This window comes from Lissotriton helveticus, chromosome 3_1 (assembly GCF_964261635.1).
Source record: "Lissotriton helveticus chromosome 3_1, aLisHel1.1, whole genome shotgun sequence".
Classification (NCBI taxonomy): Eukaryota; Metazoa; Chordata; class Amphibia; order Caudata; family Salamandridae; genus Lissotriton; species Lissotriton helveticus.
Genome location: NC_136061.1, coordinates 85,006,848 through 85,029,008, shown reverse-complemented (window position 1 = coordinate 85,029,008; position 22,161 = coordinate 85,006,848). Strand labels below are relative to the sequence as shown.

General features: G+C 45.9%; 1 protein-coding gene across 1 annotated transcript in view; it reads left to right on the top strand.

The window, feature by feature from the left end:
* The window catches only part of SMARCAL1 (SNF2 related chromatin remodeling annealing helicase 1), a 326,034-nt gene that overhangs the window by 88,602 nt on the left and 215,271 nt on the right, over window positions 1-22,161 (top strand). Inside the window, exon 4 of the mRNA XM_078679275.1 lies at window positions 10,048-10,308. Within this exon, the coding sequence (XP_078535401.1) occupies window positions 10,048-10,308 (261 nt within the window). The remainder of the gene's footprint in view (window positions 1-10,047; window positions 10,309-22,161) is intronic.

Genomic DNA, 22,161 nt, shown 5'->3' with positions numbered 1-22,161 from the left:
ATCTTAGTGGTGCTCAGCCCATTCCCCTCACTTTCACTCCCACTCTCATTAGACACCATGGGGCCAGCCAATATGCCAAAACCAATCAAAGAGTCCTGCGAGATCATGTTCAGACTCTGAATCCTTTCCAACTCCCTCTGGTATGTCTCTGGATCCTAGGACCTGAGCAGCTTCATCTGGGATACACCCAGCTGGTTCACCCTCTGCACCGATTGGGACCTCAATGCCCAACCCGGGGCTGCCTCCTACACTAGCCCCGGTGCCGCTTCTCAGAACTTTGACACCAATTCTGACTCCATTGAGGCTGGAAGACTAAGTACCTATTCTACTATCTGACTCCAAGTTGGAGTCGGTTCGACTTCAACTATGCCTGGCCACTGTTGAGGTGCTGCTCCCTCCACTGTTGAGGTGCTGCTCCCTCCACTGTAACCTTTACAGGGAAGAACACATACTCTGCATTCCCTGTTTGGCATAAATTCTGAAAAAATTATGATGCCAGTTACGAGATTGGCCTAGCTGTACCATAAGGAGAATTGGTATGACGAGTTACCAGAGGCTAGTGGCATTGATACATCCCCTGAGTTGGGACTCCTCTCAACCTCTGGTCCTGCCATTGAGGAGAGTGCCTCTTGCACTAGTGGTCATGCATAGGACAGCCACAGTCCTTGACATCCCGCTCCCCACCTTGAAGGTGAACACCAATGTTCTTAGTGAAGTCCTTCAGCAGGGGCAAACCTCCACTGAGCCCCTCTTACCTTTTTAATAAGGCCCTACCATGCCTTTTGTTAGGGGCATGGACCGAACCTTGCTCAGGCACCCTGGTGAACCATTAGATTGCCTAAAGCATTTGCCTTGCCACGGGAGACCCGACATTTATATCTCAGCACCCTTGAAAGTTTTTGATGCAGGTGTCTGCTAGCAAAACTAACCCCAACACGTTCCCAACTACTCGCGCTTCCCCTCTCCCCCACCACCCCCCCATTGGGAGTCAAAACGGGTGGTCATTTGGAAAAACAAAGTCTTGTCGTCTACCAGTATATGTTACGATATGCGATTGCCAGCTGTCTCCTGGAGCACTGTTTCCCTGTCCCTTCAGTATTCAGTGGCTGATGTCCTCCCAGGTTGTCTTAAAGATCACTGACCTGCCCTCGCCCAGGCTATACAGGATAGTTGTGGCTAAGTTCACAATTTGTTGTGTCTTCGGACCACTGATGCCATCAGGTGGACTATTGAGTTGCTATTCAACAGGACTCGTCTGTTTGGTTTCAATGTAGATCCGCTCTGGAGTGGTTCAAGTAGAGCAGGGTCACGGCTCACTCCCTTGGCTTATCTGCTCCCCCTCACCAGCTGCATCAGCTGTACCGCTGCTTTTGCTTAGACTGAGGTACTGCATGCCACCAGAAAGTTCAACCTCCACAAGGCAATAAGCAGTTTCATGGTCTAGGTTTTGGTGCCCACCGCCTCACCGTCAAGCCCAGTCAGCCACCCAGTCCAGTACACCCCTGCATCCACATTTGCTAAACCCCTTTAACATACCCTTAGTGGAGCACAGCCACCCTGTTGGAGGCAGGATTCGACGATTCTTGCCGGGTTGGCAGTCCATAACAGCAGACAGATGGGTCCTGCTAATTGTTCGGCGGGGATATGCAGTTCCTCTCCTTCTCTTGCCGCTGCACCTACCACCATACCTCCAGTGACCGACAGATGACCATATCTCTATTTGGCAGCAGGAAGTGCTAGCCATTTTGGCCAAAGGGGCTGTAGAGAAGGTGTCTGTGCCAGAAGTAGGACATGGTTGTTATTCCTACTACTTTCTGGTGCCAAAGATGGGCGGAAGCCTTTGTCCTATTTTAGACTTGCGCCCTCTCAATGCCTTCTTCTAGAAGAGGTCTTCCCAATGGTGACCGTGGCCCAATTCTTGCCTGCCCTCTGCCCAGGAGACTGAACAGTGTCATTGTACCTGCAGGATGCCTATTTCCATAGACCCATCCTGCAGGCCCATCGGCGCTACCTGCTGTTCCATGTGGGGGTCAGGAGCATTTTCAGTTCGCTGTGCTCCTCTTTCATCAAACCAGTACCTCTTGGGTGTTCACAAAAGCTGCAGACTATCGGAAGAGACTGCAAAAGATTTGCAGTTGTGGTCACTGGACCATGATTGGCATGATTGGGTGAGGGGCCACTCCTCTCAGTTTCCCACCCAGAGTTGACACAGGTGACCGATGCATCACTTTTGGGTTGGGGTGGCCATCTGGGTAAGATAGAGATCAGAAGCCTCTTGTCCTTTCTGAAGTTGAGGGCCATCCGCTTAGCATCATGAAGGGGAGGCTAGTACAGTTGCTGACAGACCGCACCTCTGCCATGTGGTACTGCAACAGGCAGGGCAGGGTGTGGTCACTGGCACTATACCAGGAGTCCCTGAATCTCTTTAAATGGCTGAGCCACCGAGGAATTTTCCTGGTGGTGAAGCATGTGGCAGGATCATTGAAAGCCATGTTTCAGGACTACTACAAACATTGATTTTTCACACTGTTCCATTTGTGCAAAACAATCCTTTACAAGCAGCAAAATGAAGAGAATTCTGACCTGTAGTGAGGCTTGGAGAGCGAAGAACCTCAAGATGGCCGACGCTTCCAGTGATGTTACGTTCTAGTCTTCTGGAGCCCGTCTCAGAATTCTATGTGAAGCGCTCAGAATGTTGAATGTTGGCGTAATTCACCTGAGTTCGAGGCTAAGGCAGAAGCGCTTTCCTGGTGTTCCCTAGTTAGCTAGTCAGGCTTTCCCTTCCTAAACGTTTCCCCCTGATTTTCTTGTGCCTTATTCTGATTCCAACTTTGGTGAAAGGATTCTCGGAAGAATTCCGTGGAAATTCCCCCTGGCGTCCGTGTCAGGGGGTCCCTGCCTGCCACGGGTCGGGTGACGACATTAACCCGTATTCCTTTCCGCCCCGAGTACAGGACGGATAAGGTCCCTTTAAGGCAGCGTGGGCCTTCCCGGAGGAGGGAACTCCGCCGGTGACATCATTGATCTCCCTCCAATCGGGAGCAACAGAGGCGCTGATAGCGCGACACCCGGAACAGAACGGGGCGACCGGGACAGGAGAGGAGGAGACGTCCAGCCAGCCTCGAGACTTCGGTGTCCAGCAGAGAGAGAACACAGAAGCTGTATCGCCCCAGGAACCGAGGAGGGAGGTCTTGGAAGCCGCGTCGCCCCAGGAGGAGAGAAACCCGGGAGGCCAACGAGACCACGCTCCGCCCGCCACGCTTCAGGAGGAGAAGTGTGGCTCCACAAGGTATGGGCCAGATTAAGGGGACTGGTCTTTTCACAGGGAGGGAACGGGTAGGGGTGGTTGAGGGTGGTCCCCCCCCGTGCGTCCTTCACAGTCCGCTTTCTTAGTCGAAGTTAGCATTCTGCTTGGGGCTCATGCGCAGTACCGGAGAGAAAGACTACTGAAGAAAGATATGTGGCTACAAAAGTTAACTTCTGCCGCGATAATATACAAGACGCCGATGAACTGAAGAACAGTCTAAGAAAAGCAAACGGAGTCGTAGATGAGGACACCCGTTTTTCTTCTGATTGAGCGAAGTCCAATTCTTATTTATTTGTTTTAGTCAGAGTATAACATTATAGCTCCCTAAAAAGTTAACTATGGAGAAAATAAGTGACAGGGTTTAATACTCACTTGAAGTCTTTTTCCAGAATCTTGTACCTGAAACGAGAATAGATAAAAGGTTAAGAAGTAGAAGATTAAGAGTGGCATAGTACTAGGCATGTAAGAGTCATCATGAAATAATATCAAGTAGCAGATAGAAATGTAGGTAAGATATTAATAGACAAAATTGTGTTAGTTCTTTCTAATACAGAATTCAATAAGCTGCGACAGTCACAAATTTACTGATATTTATAATAAGCATACTACAGAAGAGGAGCAGAAGCCAAGGGTTATGTAGGTACGTCAAGCATAGTTAGGATTGGAAAATTCTAAGAGAATACAGAGGAAGATTGTAGGAGTCATGTATGTTGTTATCATTTAGCCTCTAGAGCACCACGTCCCGAAGCAAACTACGCTGAGTAGAAGATTGGATTAGGAAGCTGGTAGCCGTTGGCAGTCTCTTCTATCTTTTTGTTATTTTATCCAATCTCCCTACCCCATCTAGAGGAGACATTGTGTGCAACTTTTTTACAATGGTGCACTGGTGTTTCCCAGAGGGGGCATCTGGAATAGACCTTTCTGTTCCTGCGCAAGTACCAATAAAGTGGCTCTGACACCGTGCGGACAAGCTCGACCAGCGGGGACTAGTGGATCACCAGTGGCTGTTCGACCCGGCAGCAGCTCAACATCTCTTCCGTGTATGGGGAGAACCTTGGCTCGATCTGTTTGTTACCACGAGAACACGCAATGTTAGCTGCTCGTTGGAGTTTCCAAAGGGCCTCTCGCTCAGAGACGCATTACGCCTTGAATGGAACTCTGGACTCCTTCATGCATTTCAGCCGATATCTCTCCTACCCCAAGTTCTCAAGAAGATCAGGACCGCCTGGGCCCAAGTCATCCTAGTGGTTTCAGATTGGGCAGTATAGTATCCAGAACTCCTGTTCTTGAGATTGAGTGTCGATGACTAACCACTGTCACCATTCCTCCGGCAGCCAGACATTCTTCGACTAAAAGTGTGTACGCCTTTCGCTGGGACACACCTGTAGTTGGTGGGGTGCTTGACAGATAAATTCTCTCCAGGCAAAGTTGTCTGACGTTTTGATATTTGCTCTGGGCATGGTTAAAGGGTACTTTTTGGCTATTTTGACATTACTCTATTATCCCTGATTGCTTAAGTTACCAGTTGTTAATGCGATTTTTGAAAGGCTTACTACATTTGTTTCCTCCCTAACCCTTTGTCATTCCACAGTGGGATCTTAACTTAGTTGTTGCATTTCTGATATGTACTCCCTTGAAGCTGCTTTACAGCTGCTCCTCACCCTCAAAACAGTGTTCCTTGTCGTTATAACATTGGTGTGGCATGTCCATGAGCTACAAGGTCTTACAAGTTGGTTTTGTGGGCACTGGCTTCTATCTTTTCTAAAGTATAAGTCCGTTCCATGTTGGTCAGAACTTCACCATTCCAGTGTTCTTTGCTCAGCCACACCCGTATAAAAAGGGGGAGAGTCTCTATTGTGTGAATCTCAAAGGAGTGCTGAACTTTTACCTAGAGTGTACCAAACAACACCAAGTGGATGATCATTTTTTGTGGCGTCCTCTGGAGCAAAAAAAGCAAGGCTTTGCTGAAGAGAACCATCTCCTGCTGGATCTGCTCGCATTAAGACCTGCTACGCATTGGCTAAAAAGCAGCTTCTGGAAAGGCTGCATGCTCATTCTACCAGGACTAAAGCTGCTACCACTGTGTTGGCACGCGGAATCACCATCCTGGGAAATTGAGAGACTGCTACGTGGACGTTCCTCCATATGTTTACGAAGCTCTATTGTCTGGACAGTTGGCGCCGCCAAAAGGGGTATTTTGCCTGCTTGGTCCTGCATGGCTTTGAAGGTTTGAGTCCAGCCACAGACGCTCCTCCAATAGGTACTGCTTTGGTATCTAGTCAAAAGGTGTCTGTCAGAGGAACTAGTTACTTACCTTCATTAGTATTCATCTCTGGTAGATACATCTTTATAGCCCCGGATTCTACACCAACCCTCCTATCCTCCCCATTCTGTATTGGACGCTAATCAATAATAAGATCCCTAGTCTAGGAATCTGCACACTGGTTACACCAATTTTCTTTTGCGGGTTTGTGTCTGGGGCACAGACTCTCTTGAAAGCAACTGATATCAGCGTGCTGAAGTGGCGCCTATATAGGCTCTAAGTCATTTCCAGAGTGGAACGGCAACAATGCGGAGCAGCACGACGTCGCCTACCGGCACACAGAGGTACTGCAGAAAAGTTTCTGGACCCAGTCTGGCACCTGAGTAATATTCAAACGGTGAGGAGTCTCTACCAGAAAGGGCGCTACCAAAGGTAAGTAGGTAGTAGCTAATTTGAGTTACACGTGAAAGTAAGGTTACTGCAGGAGGAGAAAGCATTAAGGACAGAGTCTGCTTCAGCAACATAGTAGAATTTGTTTATATTGTGTAAAGCGTGCAAAAACAGAGGGCGAGTTACAGGAGAATGAAAGCAAAGAAAGTATGTTATTGGGGAGTACATGAGGTAGAGATGGAGGAGAGCGATTCTGGTTAAGAAGGTTGGCTTGAAGGAGGAGTAGGCGTATCTGGGGACCAATTAAGTAAATTAATGTTGGGATTAATGCTATGCAAAGTGATTCTGCAGGTCTAATTAAACTAGCTATTGTATTACTCCATCCACTGTCGAGGAGCTGGGAAAGGTGTCTGTATGACCAGCCTTCTCACGGGTGGAAGAGATGGGAGGAGGGGCACAGATTGTAGATAACTTAAAGGTGATGGAAAGTGGGGCAGGAGAGGAGATAATAGGAGTGCTAGTTGAGATGTTGGCCAGTTTTCACCTTGCAAAGGCTTCTTTTTAATCACTAATCATACTTGTGTGGGGATGAAAGTAACTCTAGCAGCATTGCTTCCTCAGCTTTAAGACATGTGTGGTGCCTTAAGGTTGACTTGAAGGAAGGTTGCAATAAAAATTGACTCTTAGCATGGTATAGTCGCTTCTAGCTTTCTTTCTATTTTAACTCTTCCATCCAGGTTCCGTTTCTATTAAATGGCATGGGTGTGGAAGAGGTGGAATCATCATATGCCCTAGGACATCCACCCACCTATTATCCACCCATGTCCTGCAGGTTGCCACCACTTATATTCAGCCCTCTTCACACTGCAAGTCTTTCTTGCCACCTTGATCTTTTTTGGCTGTACTGTCCAGGATTTCCATGAACCACAGAAGGTTGGGGATTTCACCCATTGTTGTTGTGAATTGTTTCTGTTTAACCATTCCTGATTCAGTCAGTCATCAGCCGCCAGCCCCTCCTGCCTCGCTCTGAAGCATTGTATAAAAGTTACAGATGGCTGCAGGGGAAGAAAATAAATGTTACCACTTTCACCAGCCATTATCTCAGGTTTATATCTAGGTTTATAACTAGGTCTGAAAGCAGAGATATTTTTAAACTTGTCCACTATGTGGTGTGATTTCAATGAACTGTCCATGCTGCACAACCACAATACATTGTCCACTGGAGATTCTCCACAATGGATGAAAAAAATTCACATCGAAAATGACAGACCATTGACATTACTGTATGACCTTTGATCTGCTGCCATACCAGATAAGCTTTGCACTCTTTAGTTTGCCAAAAGTTTAATTATTGCTTAACGAATCATCCTTTGTTACTGTAAAAGTTCAAAGCTGCCCTTCACATATGATTTAGTTGCTAACTTGAACACACAACAGAATCTGGAAAAAGTCACCTGTGGGCTGAGAAATGCTGATCTCGCTTTCACTTCCATCATTCCAGGTATTTTTATATAAATGCTTAACCCTTTCTATGAGTTATAGTCACTCTTTGGGTAGTAAGAGTCTCTTTTATAAGTTAAGTTATTACTGCTCACTCTTATGTTTGAGTTTAATCCACACTCCTTATACAATATATTAGTTTTATTTTAACCATATTTATCAATAGTTTCTTGAAGTTGCTCTGTATTTGCATTCATTTTGTTACATTTCTTCTTTAATTATTTATTACACTGGTTAATGGAACATTGGAGCATGGGCTAATTTTACAAAATCTATTCAAAAATCTCAGTTGGTTTAGTTTAGGTTAACAAAGTCTAATAACCGCATAAACATCGTCATTCAGAAACAGGCAATAAAAATCAACTTGTGTTTCTTGTAAGACACTTTGATGAGGGGTGCTAATTTGTTTGCACACAGACATCCACAGCCCCCCACATACTCACCTACTCCAGTCCACACAGCCATGTCCATGTACGCACAGTCCGTCCACATATCCACATCAGCATGTGCACTTGTACCCTGCTATAAAGCGCTGTTACCCTTGGATCAGGGTCTTGCTTGCACTAGATCAACCAGTAAAGCAAATTTATAAAGAAGAGCACCTTCCACCAGGAGTGGGTTGAATGCTCGCCTCTGCGCTCCTTCCACTTTCTTCTACATGGGCTCCATTCTCAACAACTATGGAAGACCTTAGAAATCGGCTCACCGTAGTTGTTAGGGTAGGGGCTCATTCATAAGTTCACTGTTCAAGTGTCTACGGGTAAATGTGTATTCTAGAGGTGAAGTGTGCATTACTACAGTGCCTGGCAGTCAGTGAACTACAGAGTTTAGAGGCCTATTTATTAAACTTAAGTTTGGAAAATGTTTGTGAAGTATTAACTAAGAATATATATATATTTTTATTTATTTAAAACGTTTTATATAGCGCTGGCTAGACCCGAGGTATCAGAGCGCTTTACAGAAGGTTTCACAGAAATTATAAAATTTCTTCAGTTACACATTACATCAGTTACTAGAAAAACATTTCAAGCGTGTAGAAGACGAAATAAATAGTTAAGAAGGGTAAGGGGGTGGAGTAAAGGGGTAGGAGTTAGATAGAATGGAGAGACGAATGAGGGTCTGCCCTCAGTCGACTGGGTAGGTGACGGCCGAGGGGGAAGTCCACAGTACATCTCCTCTTTAGCTATCAGTTAGTTCCACCAGGCATCAGCCAAACAGCTAGGTCTTAACGGGAAAACAATTAAAGAGCAAAAGCAGTGGCGGGGAAGAAACGAGACAAATGTCAGAAGTCCGGCTGGGTAGGCGACAGCCATGGAGGTGTGCTGGAGCCAATCTCCCCAATAACTGTTGGTGCAGCTCCACCGGGAATCTGCCATGTATGTGTTTCGGGTTCCACCAGAATAGAGAGAGGAACAGGAGGTGATCCAAAGTCAATATTCCACGATGGTCGAGAGGCGAATACATTGTAGCTCATAGTGCATCCAGCGGTAAGTTGTATGTAGCACCTGAAATTCTTGCAGTGAACAATGGAGGAACAGTGCAATGTCCCGCCCAGTGGTCTTTCTCTCCCTAGGTACTATGCAAGAACAATTCGAATTATTATTATTTTTATTAAAAAAATTGTAATAAAGATGCAATAAATGTAGATTTAATTTAAAGCCTCACTAAAAATTATAATTGCAAAGAGGTGTTATCATGTTAAAGCAGTTGTTATTACAGAAGGTTGTCTGAAAATGTTTTAGCTCAATTACAATGGGAGAGCCAGAGAAAATACAGTTTCACTTCCTCCAAAACACAACACGCGAACACAAAAGATGTGCTGGTAATGTTTGTTATGTCCTATTCAGGTATAAACCTGTACTTTTTTGATGTCTGTAAAGCCCTACTTAGGCTAACGCCCAAAAACACACCAGGCCTAGATATGCCTAAGTAGGGCATAATGACCATAACCATTGCGTCTTTTCTGTTAACTGAAAATGGTGCATTCATCAAGATACCTTCAGCTGATATTGAGCACTTTGTACAAATGCCCCTTTACTGGAATAGGTGGAAGGTCTAGTCACACAAGGCTCAGAGCCCTTCACTCTGGTGCTTCCTTCCAAGCGTTTTGTGTGGGAAGCTATTGGGATATGGGGTGCTTTGAGGAATGAGATTGCTTGGTGTTTTGGACCACAAGGGCATTCCTAAAATGTGGGGCCTGATGATGTAATCAGGAGTATGGTCCAAGTTCTGTGCGGTGTGCACCTTCATTTTATCTGTTTCTCATTACAGATGATCTTTTGAATGCACTTGCAAGCCCTCGCCATGCTTTAAAGATGCTTTACTAGTGCCAGAGTAGGCAATGTTCAGATGAATACAATAAGCTCTGTGCAATCCAGGATGTCTAGATCTGATTTTAGTCATACCCTGAAAAAATAAATAATAAGGTATTTTTATTTTGAATTTGCAGTTTGAATTCACGACTTCTTATCCCTTGCTATGGTTAAGAAAAAAACAGATGAGCAGATGCGTGGCAAAGTAACTGCATGTCTATACGCGTAGCCATCTTTTTATTATATGTCCTGTAATTCTGTCTCTCTCTCATTAGTGGATGCTGTCGAAGCACTGCCTGCTGTGCAACTAAAGCCTCTGGAAGGTGTGGAGGCCATGGACATCAGCCCTCGCCCCACTGCCATAAGCAGCAGCCCGACCATTAATGCCCTCTTGCTGATGTGCAATAACTGGCAGAGGCCGTCTGCTTCTGTGAAAGGGAAGTGTGTGCTGATATCCCGCTGCCATTTTGAAGTCGATATAGGATACCATGCAGAAGTCATTGGTGTTTTTAAGCAGATGCCCTCAAAGAATTATGGTGAGTGTTGTCGCTTTTCTCTGCTGTTTGCCCTGCCAATAGTTGGTTGCGGTATTTCCCTTGGGTGTCTTTATGCAATGGCTGGTTCCTTTACCAAACGTTTTCTAGCTTTGACTGTGGGCTGCAAGTTAGTTTCCTGGTTCTTGAACATTGACAGTAAATGTTGTATGCAGGTTGGACCGTAACAATGTCTGTTTTTCTATCTCGTGGGAAAGGTTTAGATCCACAGTGAGAGGAAAAAAACACAAATGGTACGGATGTGTGCAGCCGTATTTGCTTGTGACAGTAGAATCATAAAGTTAAACAAAAAAGCACATTAAGGAAAAAGAAGTCACCTATCGAGATTTGGGATTTGAGTTTTGTTTCCTCTTAATTCACTCTAATTTACATCCAAGTTGTAATGTACAACCTTGCTATTTACTCTGTCCACAATCATGATGGTTATATTATATTAAATGTCAGTAGGGCATACCGGGACATAGATTTTGGTGCGGAAAGCACCAATATCTGCATGTTATGCCCCATTTCAGGTGAGAGTGGGATATATAGATTCTGTGAGAAATTGGGTTGTTGGTTGAATCTGACGAAACCCTGCTCAAGCAACAGTCATAATCCTTGTTGGGGTGAACCACAAATGGTCACTAAATTAACTTGTGTTTGCATCTGGTAGCGTGGCACAAAAGCAGTCAGGCTTAACTCCGAGGCAATGCGTAAAGTGTTTATGCAGCACTTAAACAGTAATAATGTGAAAATACTACACAAGAAAAATCCTACACTAATTAGAAAAATAAAGTACATTTTAATAAATTGACACCAAAACAACAAAAATCCAATCGATAGAACCGGAATTATGAATGTTTAAAGTGAAAACTAGCACCTAAAAGATCAAAGCGCCAGCTGTGGACATCTAGTTGCGCGAGCCAAGTCGAAAGTTATGGCTGACCACGGTTCAGATACACAAGTGGATTGGGCTAGTTGTCCGCTTACCTTAGTACTGAGAAACATTTTTGAAGAAAATGTCTGAAAAGGTAACGTTTAGCGAGGCAAGGAAGCAGGCGAAATCCGGAGAGGAGGCGTCATTGTTAGGAAGCCGCTGGATGAAGTTGCAGTGCAGATTTCTACATTTGGACTTAGTCTCTTTTATGGAAGTTGAAAATCTCCAGTGGGATGAAGCTGCTGGCTGTAGCCGACAACGGCTCTGAGGCTGGATACCCCGTCTGCGAGGAGCCGCTGAACAGGATTTGCTAATGGAGAAGAACGTAGCAGGAGCTGCTGCGGAGTCAGGCTGACTGACGATGCGCTGTGGGCAGATCGGCAAGCAGGTAGTTCCTGGTCTCCTCTCCATTCTCAGAGCACTTTTCGGCAGAAACGTTTCTGTACCAGGTTTTGGATTTTGGCACCTTTAGCACCACTTCTAAGGGTCCATGACTGGATGGGCACCACATATTGTGTCGTGATTCACTAAGGCTGGGCTCAGGTGTGGGTTCAAGAGGGTTGAAGCCTTTTCTGTCCCTGACGTTCTGATCAGAAGGCCAGCCAACTAGCCCTAGGAATTACTCTGGAAGTACTGGGTTTAAGCAGAAAAGCAGGACTCAAGAAACGGGGCAGCTCTCTGAAGACACAGGGCAGCCTACAGACATGCGGGCAGTCCTCTTGATACTGCACCTTAGTCCTCTTGATGCAGCATGGTAGTCTCTGGAGTACACAGCAGTCTGCTTAGAGCATTCCGCAGGTTCAGAAGCGAACTGAAGAGTTGGCCTGAAAGCCCTATCTTATACCTGGTGGCCACTTAGAAGTAGAAGAAACTTCTGGTGTTTTCCCCTCCACTGAGTGTCTGGAATTTCCTGCCTCCCTGCCACGGTCTTTAGGTGTAATAGGTTAGTGTGAAGTTCTTTGTGTGTGAACTAAAGCTCAGTCTTTTCTCCTCGAGGAGAACAACGCACTGGACTCGTCCCAATCCGGATTCCACAGCAACCACAGCACCGAAACCGCCTTCATCGCCGCCACCGACAACATCAGGACCCTGATGGACAACGGCGAAACCGCAGCCCTCATCCTCCTGGACCTTTCGGCCGCCTTCGGCACCGTCTGCCACCACACTCTACGCACATGCCTCCACGACGCAGGGATCTGTGACAAAGCCCTGGAGTGGATCACCTCCTTCCTCACCGGCAGAACCCAGAGTGTCCGCCTCCCTCCATTCGGTTTGAGAGCCACCAAGATCCTCTGCGGCACACCCCAAGGATCATCCATCAACCCGACCCTCTTCAACGTCTACATGGCGCCGCTCGCCAACATCGTACGATCACACGACCTCAACATCGTCGACACCCAGCTGATCCTCTCCCTCACCAGGACCCCACCACTGCCAAAACCAACCTCCAAGAAGGAATGAAGGCCATTGCTGAATGGATGAGGAACAGCCGACTGAAGCTGAACTCGGACAAGATGGAGGTCCTCATCCTCGGATCCAACCCTTCGACCTGGGACGACTCCTGGTGGCCGACCGCACTGGGAACCGCTCCAACACCCACCGACTACGCACGCAACCTAGGGGTCATCCTCGACTCCACCCTCTCCATGACTAAACAGGTCAACACCGTCTCCTCCTCCTGTTTCAACACCCTCCGCATGCTCCGTAGGATCTACAAGTGGATCCCCACTGAAACGAGAAGAACAGTCACCCAGGCCCTTGTCAGCAGCAGGTTGGACTATGGAAACGCCCTCTACGCAGGAGCTTCGGCCAAACTCCTGAGACTACTCCAACGCATCCAGAACGCCTCTGCACGCCTGATCCTCGACATCCCTCGCCGCAGCCACATCACACCTCACCTGAGAGACCTGCACTGGCTCCCGGTCAACAAGAGGATAACCTTCAAGCTCCTCACCCACGCACACAAGGCACTCCACAACACTGGACCAACGTACCTCAACAGACGACTCCGCTTCTACACCCCCACCCGCCAGCTCCGCTCCGCCGACCTCGCCCTCGCTACAGTCCTCCGATTCCGAAGAGCGACCTCAGGCGGCAGATCGTTCTCCCACCTCGCCACCAAGACCTGGAACACCCTCCCCATCCACCCACGGCAGACCCAAGACCTGCTGACCTTCAGAAAACTCCTCAAGACCTGGCTTTTCGAGCAGTAGCAGCATTCCCCACCCAAGCGCCTTGAGACCCTCACGGGTGAGAAGTGCGCTTTACAAATGATATGATTGATTGATGGATTGATTGAACCAGAAGGACGGTTACCCAAACCCTCGTCAGCAGCAGACTGGACTTCGGCAACGCCCTCTACGTGGGAACGACGGCCAAACTCCAGAAAAGACTACAACGCATACAGAAAGCCTCCGCACGCCTCTTCCTCGACATCCCCTGCCACCGCCACATCACAGCCCACCTGAGAGACCTGAACTAGCTCCCCGTTGACAAAAGTATCACCTTCAAGCTCTTCACCCACGTTCACAAAGCACTCCACAACGCCAGACCAGCATACCTCAACACACGACTCCTCTTCTACACCCCGAACCACCAGCTTCGCTCCGCTGACCTCACCCTCGATAACCGTTCCACGCATCCACAGAACGACCACCTGCGGCAGATCATTCTCCCACCTCGCCACCAAGACATGGAACACCCTCCCCATCCTCCTGCGGCAGACCCAGGGGTGAGTAATGCGCCTTACAAATAATTCATTGATTGATTTTGCCTAAGGGGGGGGAGTGTGGGGAGGATCTATTCACAGAAGAAACCAACAGTTAAGTAATGTTTATAGTAATGTGATAAAAACGATTTGTTTTTAAATTTTTTATAAAAACTTTAAATTCACTGGAAAAAACCAAAGGTTAAAGTAACGTTATAGTTAGCTGAATATGTCAGTGACAACATTTACATATTGAACTAAAAAAGAAAACACAGAAATTCACTAGTTATAGTTAGCATAGCTAACTGTAACTTCCGCCCCACAGTGTACTGCTTATGACTTCACACATTACATCACTCATGATATGTTCCATGACATCACTGATGACATCTCAAATGTCGTCACTGATGACATCCTTGTTAGGCCTTGAGAGGCCCTGGGGACCCCATCCTCCAGGGCCAATTCTAAAAAATAAAGTGCAGTTGCCCCCCTAAGCCAAGCCGTTATTGGCCCGAAGGTCCCCATCCCATGGGGCCACTTTTTTAAATAAAGGGGAGGTGGGCCCCCTCCCCAAGCCTCTTAGGCCCTGGGGACCCCATACCCCAGGGCCATGTATGTTTTTTAAATGGAGGGAGCAGCCACTTAAAAAAAAATGGTTGGGGAAACCACCTGGCACCTCTTTCAAAGCCTTGTTAGGCCCTGGGGACACCATCCCCCAGGACCACTCTTTAAATAAAGGGGAGGCGCGCCCCCCAAGCAGATTATAGCCCCGGGGACTCCATCCCCCTATGCCCTACCCTGTCAAAGGTAAGTGCCTTGGTGCCCACCTAGGGCACCCACAACACTCTTGTTGGGGGTCTCGGGGGAACCACGCAGCCCCCCCTTCCCTTTATGAATAACCCCCTACTCCGGGCATAAGGTTATTAAATGTGACCTGTCGGTCATTTTATTTTTTGTTTTGTTTTTCAATACCGCAAGAGCCTGGTTCCTCTCCATGGATCGAAGCAGGTCAGGGTATCACCACCCTGCCCTCCTATATTATTATTTTTTTACTTCAGGAGAAGGGACTAAGTCCCAGAGTCCTGTAATGGCTCGCAGCAACATTTTTTTCATGTTGCTAGCAGCCAAGCAGATTGCTCGCTCCCATGTGACCGAGATGACCCAGGGGAAATAAAGCCAATCAGAACACCTTATTTTTAAATTGGCTTTATTGCAAGAGTGTCTCGCAGACCCAACCATCCAGATATACAAATATTTTTGTCCCTTAATTTCTCAACAACTACTGAACAGATTACACAAAATCAGAATTACAAAAAGCACAATCTACAGACAAAGATCTAGCTTCCTGCCAAATTTAGTTTAAATTCCTTTCTGCAGTTTTTGCAGTAGTCTGTCTTAAAGAAGTCTATGGAAAATTCATAGGGATTTTGCGTTTTGGAACCCCCCCTTTTTTCGGCCCTGCTTGATGGATCATCCCGAAGCTCTCCATGAACAAACTAGTCGAAAGGCACCTATTTGGAAAGTTTCGTGGAGATTCGTCAAACGGTGCCAGACTTATTAGCAACACAATAAACGCTTTTCCTATGGCACAGACCTGACTGTAACTACCTAGTAGTGACCGCCGCTAGTTTATATACATGCTTTTATATATTTACCTCATCATTTAGTTTGACGCCGAAGCACACGACTATTCCTTTCGGTGCCTCCATCTAGGATAACCACTCCTGTGTCAGTTTACATCCTGGCAGCACCATTCCATAATGATTCTAGCTTCCATTTGTATCCAGCAACACACAAACCAAGGTGACTCGTTTCCACTTAGCAGTCTTGCTCACATACACTGGCAGCCATATTCTTCTTCTATTGCCTTTTTGCTATTTTTAGTTCTAAAGCAATTGGGGGTGACCATGTCAAAAGGGGCACTTTCCTACACTATCCTCTCTCCTCCCAAATTAAAAAGATTGAGGCTAACCTTTACCAAGAGAGTCTTCATCTTCTAAATGAAAAATCGTGGAAATGCTATCTGCATTGGCATGGTCAGTCCCAGGTCTGTGTTCCACTGTAAAGTCCATACCCTGTAGGGGAATAGACCAATTAAACTGTTTGGGGTTTTCACCTTTCATTTGCATTAGCCATCTGAGAGGCCTGTGGTCAGTTTGAACAAGTAAGGGAGAGCCAAACAAGTATGGCATCAACATCTTCATGGACCAAACCACAGCAAAGGCTTACCTCTCAATGGCACTCCAAAGCTGCTCTCTGGGGAGTAACCGCTTGCTAATGAAAGCAACTTTTTGTTCATGGCCATCACCATTTGTCTGGGATAGGACTTCTCCTATCCCCTGTTCATAGGCATATGTCTGCACTATTTTTTTAATTGAGTGGATTAAAACATAGTTATAATTGATGAAAAGCAACAAAGAAGACCCATTAAACTGCTAGTATGATAATGTGCTAAGATTCCGGTAGCGAATTCAATGTAAATACATCATTAAAAAAGATACAAAAATCATCATAAATTACAGCAAAAAGCAACACTTTAAACATAGACCATGCTTAAATCAAATAAGATTACAATTCATAACACTTTAAAATAGGTTCCCATCTTAAAAAAGAAGAAACATTCAGTGTGCAAAAGATTAAAGACATTGGCGGTGAAAGTCCGACAAGGAAATCCTAATGTACAGTACTAAACAAACCCTGACCAGATCGCTTTAAATCTGTGTAAGGCCCCTATACGTTTAGCATAAGCTTCTTCCCACACATATGTCCTATCCATTTTCTCATACCAATGATGACCCAAAGGTATCTTATCAGATTTCCAGTTCTGAAGAATTAATGACCTGGCTACTGCTATAGCTATGGAGAGAAAATATTGCTGGTATTTTGTCAAATGATGAGCCTCTGCTGAAGAACCAAATAGAACCAATTTGAGAGAAGGGATAATGTAAACCGATTCTGATAGCAATTATTAATCATTTGAAAAACTTCAGACCAAAATTGTAAATAGCGACAATTGAAAAAGAAATCAAGCTACTCACCCACGCCTACAAATCCCTCCACAACAGCAGACCCAAATACCTCAACGAAAGAGTCTCTTTCCACGTGCCCAGAAGGAACCGCCCCTCCGCTGACCTTGCCCTGGCAGAAACCCCGCACATCCAAAGAATCAGAGCGGGTGGAAGAGCCTTCTCCGACATCACAGCCAAGGCCTGGGACGAGCTCCCAGTCCGCATCAGACAGACACTCCCCTACTCAGCACACCTTCAGGAAGAGCCTCAAGACATGGCTCTTCAGCTGATCCAGAGCTGATCCCCCTCACCCATTCCCCTCTAGTGCCTTCAGACCCTCGCGGGTGAGTAGCACGCTTTAAACCCCCTGATTGATTGATGGTTCCAAGACTCTATCTCTGGATCCTGGCACCTAAAGCAATACTCTGAAGAAAGTGGGAACATCTTGTGAAGTCTTTTCGGCATAAAGTAGGTTAGCCACCTTAACATAAAAACAATTCTTTTATAATTAGCAGCTCACAATGCTCTATGCCCAACTTCACATAGCATCTGCCACTCTTCATTGCTGAGACTACATCCAGTTCCCTTTACTAGTCTGGAGAGAAATTTACCAACCTCTTTCTGCTCACCCAGCTTTGCTAAACAAGAATACCAATTACCAACTCCAGTTTAGCCATGATCGTATAATTGACTTAAAATCTTTGATGCCGAAATATTAGCCATGCCATAATTTGATCTTAAAAAAATGGTTATTTGATTGAAGCTGAAATACTAGGGCCCAATTGCTGAGTCAACGACTCAAAAGTAATCAAGTTTGATACATTATAAAAATCCACCCGGTCGGTCAAACCCCGACTCCTTCCATAGTTCTAGGACGCCCTGGGAGAACTGTAAGATGACACCCTGGCAATAGGCAATTTTTATGTCTAGATGATAGCCATGAATTTTGTGTGATGTAAAAAATTATTGTATACGAGAAGCTAAGTCTAATATTGTCTTAGATCTAGATTTTTTCAGCAATTTCTGGAAGCGAAGAAAAATAGGTAATTTGATTGCACTTTCAGCCAGCATTGTATTTAGCACTCCATTTTCAAATTTAGAAGATGTCATTGGGAGCTGCACCAACAGCTGCATAATAATAAAATTCAAAATTTGGGAGGTTCTTCGGGGTTAGATCTATTCTGCGCCCAATTTACATACGGTTCCCATATGTCATGTGGCTTCGAAGTCGAGGGCATTAAATCCCAGAAAATGGTGAGTTGTGTGTGTCGATACATAACATCAGTCAGCCAGTCTTTGATACAAGGCACCCTCTTCCTCCCCCCATCGAAGTGCAACCTGTCTTCTTGCAAATAATAGGAGAACTGCATGTAGTTTGCGCTGCTTTGGTGGTGTGTCCTTCACATAACCCAGGAGACCCAATATAGAGGAAGGAGCATCCGTTCTGTTAACTATTTGATTTCCTGCAGTAAAGATCTCCTACCAAAATTTAATAATACGTGGGCATTCCCATGCAATATGTGAAAAGGAAGCAGGATCATATGCGCAGCGCCAGCAGCGTGCATCTTCCCTAAGCTTCATGCGATATAAGCTGATAGGTGTCCTGTAATATCTATGCAAAAAGGTTAAATGGATCAGGAGAAGCCTATAGTTTGGGGAAAGTTCAGTGAGCTGCCTACAACCGAATTCCCACTGTTTGCCTGTCAATTGAGGGTCAAGTTTGCTGTTCCACTGCTGGAGTGACTTTGGCTTAACTACCGGGTTCGTATTTTGCATAGTTGTATACAGGAGTCTAACTAGCTTACGGGGTGAAGGTGATTTCAGAATTTGTTCTAAAGCTGGCAATGAGGGCGGAGGCTCGGGGAATCCTGTCCACAGCGCTCGACATGCAGTTCTTAGTTTATGATGCAAAAACAGCTCTGCAAAGGACGCAGTTCGATCTTTAGTTCCCGCAGGAGGGGGCCTAATCTCGCCATTCGGGTATAAATCAGCAAATGTGTATAGGTGTGTATCTTTTACTAGGGTCTTACTTACCCCGTCAGTGATGCAGGGGAGCATGTGGTTTCTTGCCAGCGGTATAAATGGTGCATGAAGCAGAGAGCCACCTTGTGTTTTTAATGAAAAGTCTACAAAATCTACCCAGGTCTGACTCTGGGTTTTTCGAGTGTCCCTGATCCTATATTCCTTGCTGGTGAGTGAGTCCAAAGCCCTCAATCAGGGTATCCTTCATGAGGTCATAGGACTCAGCATCTGTCTCATTTAGTGTCAGGAGCCTAGCCCTACACTTTCCAGAGAACAGCTCCCAGAGAAAAGATCCTGAATACTTATTGTTGAGTTTCCTCATTTTACAAGCCCTCTCAAAGTCTATAACCATTTGATGACATCATCACCCTCTGTACATTTCGAGACAGTCCCTTTGAAGGATCTTATGATCGAAAGCTTCATCCTTCTAACTATTTATAATTTTGCTGACACCAGAGATGGGTCCTGAGCCCATCTTATCCCTTTCCTTTTCTATAGCTAAGAGTTGCCTCTAAGGCTATCCTCTTGGCTATTTTTTGACGGTCAGCTTCTTCAGTATCTAGTTCTTCTGGGGCGCTACCAGTAGTACTTCCAGTGGTGTTGCTATCAGTAGTACCACTGCTGGAATCGTCATCTGCTTCATCCACTTCAGTGTCCTCTTTCCATTCTCCCTAAGGGGATTCATCTCCTGCCAGGGTTTTAGCATTTTCTGCAAGTAACTTCTGCAGATGAGCTTTTGTGGGTCTAGCACCCATGGCAAGTTTCCATACTTGGCAGAGGGACTTAAGTTGCGACAACTTAAGGTTCCTCTAGGGCCCCAGGTTGAGCTCCTGGGAAGGACCAAACATGGTATAAAAATAGCTGGGACCTTTTTAGAAAACTAATAAAAAAGTACTTTCTAAAGGCCTTACTAACTTAAATACTTTTTATCTTATCAACAGTTTCGCTTTGGGACTTAACACAAGGCCCTAACCGCTAGTTCTTAAACAATTTAGAAAAAAATGTAAATCAAAAAAATATTTTTAAACTGACAAGTTTGGATTATTTAGTGTCATCACTTATTAACAAAGTCGTACAGCAGATGTTAAGTCTTGTATCCCACCTCTGCACTACCAATGTAGCTTGCTCTTTATATAGAATTCCAAATTAAATATACTGTGCAAAGAGTCGAGGTATTCCTATGTGTGGACAGGGTCTTGTAGAGCCCCTTGGGATTGCTGGGCTAAGGGGTAGTGTGGTTGAGCAGCCTTAGGCTTACCAGAGAGGAGTGTTCAATATCTGCAAATACGCACACTAGTCAATAAATGATGCACACGACTCAATAAGGAGATCCTCGCCAATTTATAAGACAAAAGTATCTTTATATATATATGTAGGCACCATAATCAATATGATCAGGTAAGTATTTTTTTCAATAGAAATACTTTTGCTTTTAAAAAGTTGAAGATAACATTTCAGGAGCTGCAATGTTGTCCAATTGGAGGAAAAACAATTATGGCATTCAGGTAAAGTACAGCGACTTATGAGACCAATCTCCTGGACTTAGTGAGTGTAAGGCAAGATGTAAGGCAGCACCAACAAGACACCAACAGCTGTACTAGGGTGTCTGAGTGCAGGGTTGCAACAGAGCGTTGGGTGCCCAATGGAAGTCAATGGGGATAGAACTTGGTAAAAAGAGGCTGCAGGTTTTGACTGGGAGGCCAGTTGGGCTGAACCAACAGGGGGGCTCAGGCCTCACATTGCTCGGGACGTGGGAACACTTTTGGTCCTCTTCTCCATGGGCCAGGGGCGACGGGTCCAGAGATGTCTTTAGGTGTCAGGTCTTTGTCACCGGGAGCGGACGCGATAGAGGGGAGCATGCAAACAGAAGCTGTAGGTGGTGTTGGAAGTTACGGCGGGGAAACCCAAGGTGGGCTTCAAGTCTGAAGGTTCTGGCGACCACTTTGACACAGTTGGCCCACTTCAACTTGGCCTACTTGCTTGGGTGCAGTGGTGCTTTCCGGCATCTGGTTCTTGTGGTCTTGTGAAATGAAATTAAGGTTTTGTAAAGCGCATGCATGCCTCGGCGTCTAAGCTCTAGCTGTCAGTGAGACTAGACCAGAGGGAAATGGTAGGGACTACAGCTTGGGTGCAAACAGCCATGTGTTTAGCGATTTCCTAAACAACTGCCTGTTGGCTTTCCTTCTCGGAGTAACAGGCAGAGTATTCCACAGTTTAGGGGCCAAGTGGTACAAACTTCTGCCTCCCCATTTTACAGTCTTTGCCCTAGGAACGACTGGTAGGGAGGCCATCGATGACCTGAGATTGCGTTGTGGGACGTGCCGTCTGATATGCTTGGTAAGATAAACAGGTCCAGCACTGTAAAGTGTCTTGCCTGGACCGGAAGGCAGTGTAGGTTTTGAATACTTTGGGATATAGGACTGAATTTGGGAATCATGCGCAATAATCGCGCTGCCGCATTTTGTAGTAATTGCAGCTGGAGTAAAGTCCTCTTGTTTGCCCCTAAGTAGAGGGCGTTGCAGTATTCAATTGTCTCACAGCTTAATCTTTGTGCTTGCAAGGTGCAGGGGAGCAGCTCCGCTGCTCCATAGGAGTTCCTGGTTCATGGATGAAGTGCTGGCAGGTCTCACAGGCTTTGTAGACACAGCATCTGCAGGGCAAGTAGTCCTTTGGTGCAATTGTCTAAGTCAGCTGGCAGAACGACAGGGTTAGCACCAAGTCAGTTGCTAGGTCTTCTATTCTTGCTCTTTGTGACTTTTCACAGCCGTTTTCTTCTTTCAGATTGGCAAGATTTGATTTTCTCGTGCCATGGGTTCCCCAAAATACAGGATTTTGTGGAGTTGGGGGAGTGCAGGGTAGTAGCCAATGTGCTGCTAACCTCTGATTTCACCTGCTCCCTATCTGACCACTTACTCAGGCCTGTCACTGCAGAGCCTGTGTGTGCAGTTTACACTGCCATGTCGTGTTGGCATCTAGAACCCCTTGCCAAGCCTTAAACCTCTTTTATTACATATAAGTCACCACTAAGGTGGGCCCTAGGTAGCCTATAGGGCAGAGTGCAGTATAAGTAAAAGATAGGACTTGTACTTTTAAGTTTTGCATGTCCTGATAGTGAAACATACCTACATTTGTTTTTCACTACTTTGAGGCCTACTCCTCTCATATGTTAACATCTGGAAGTT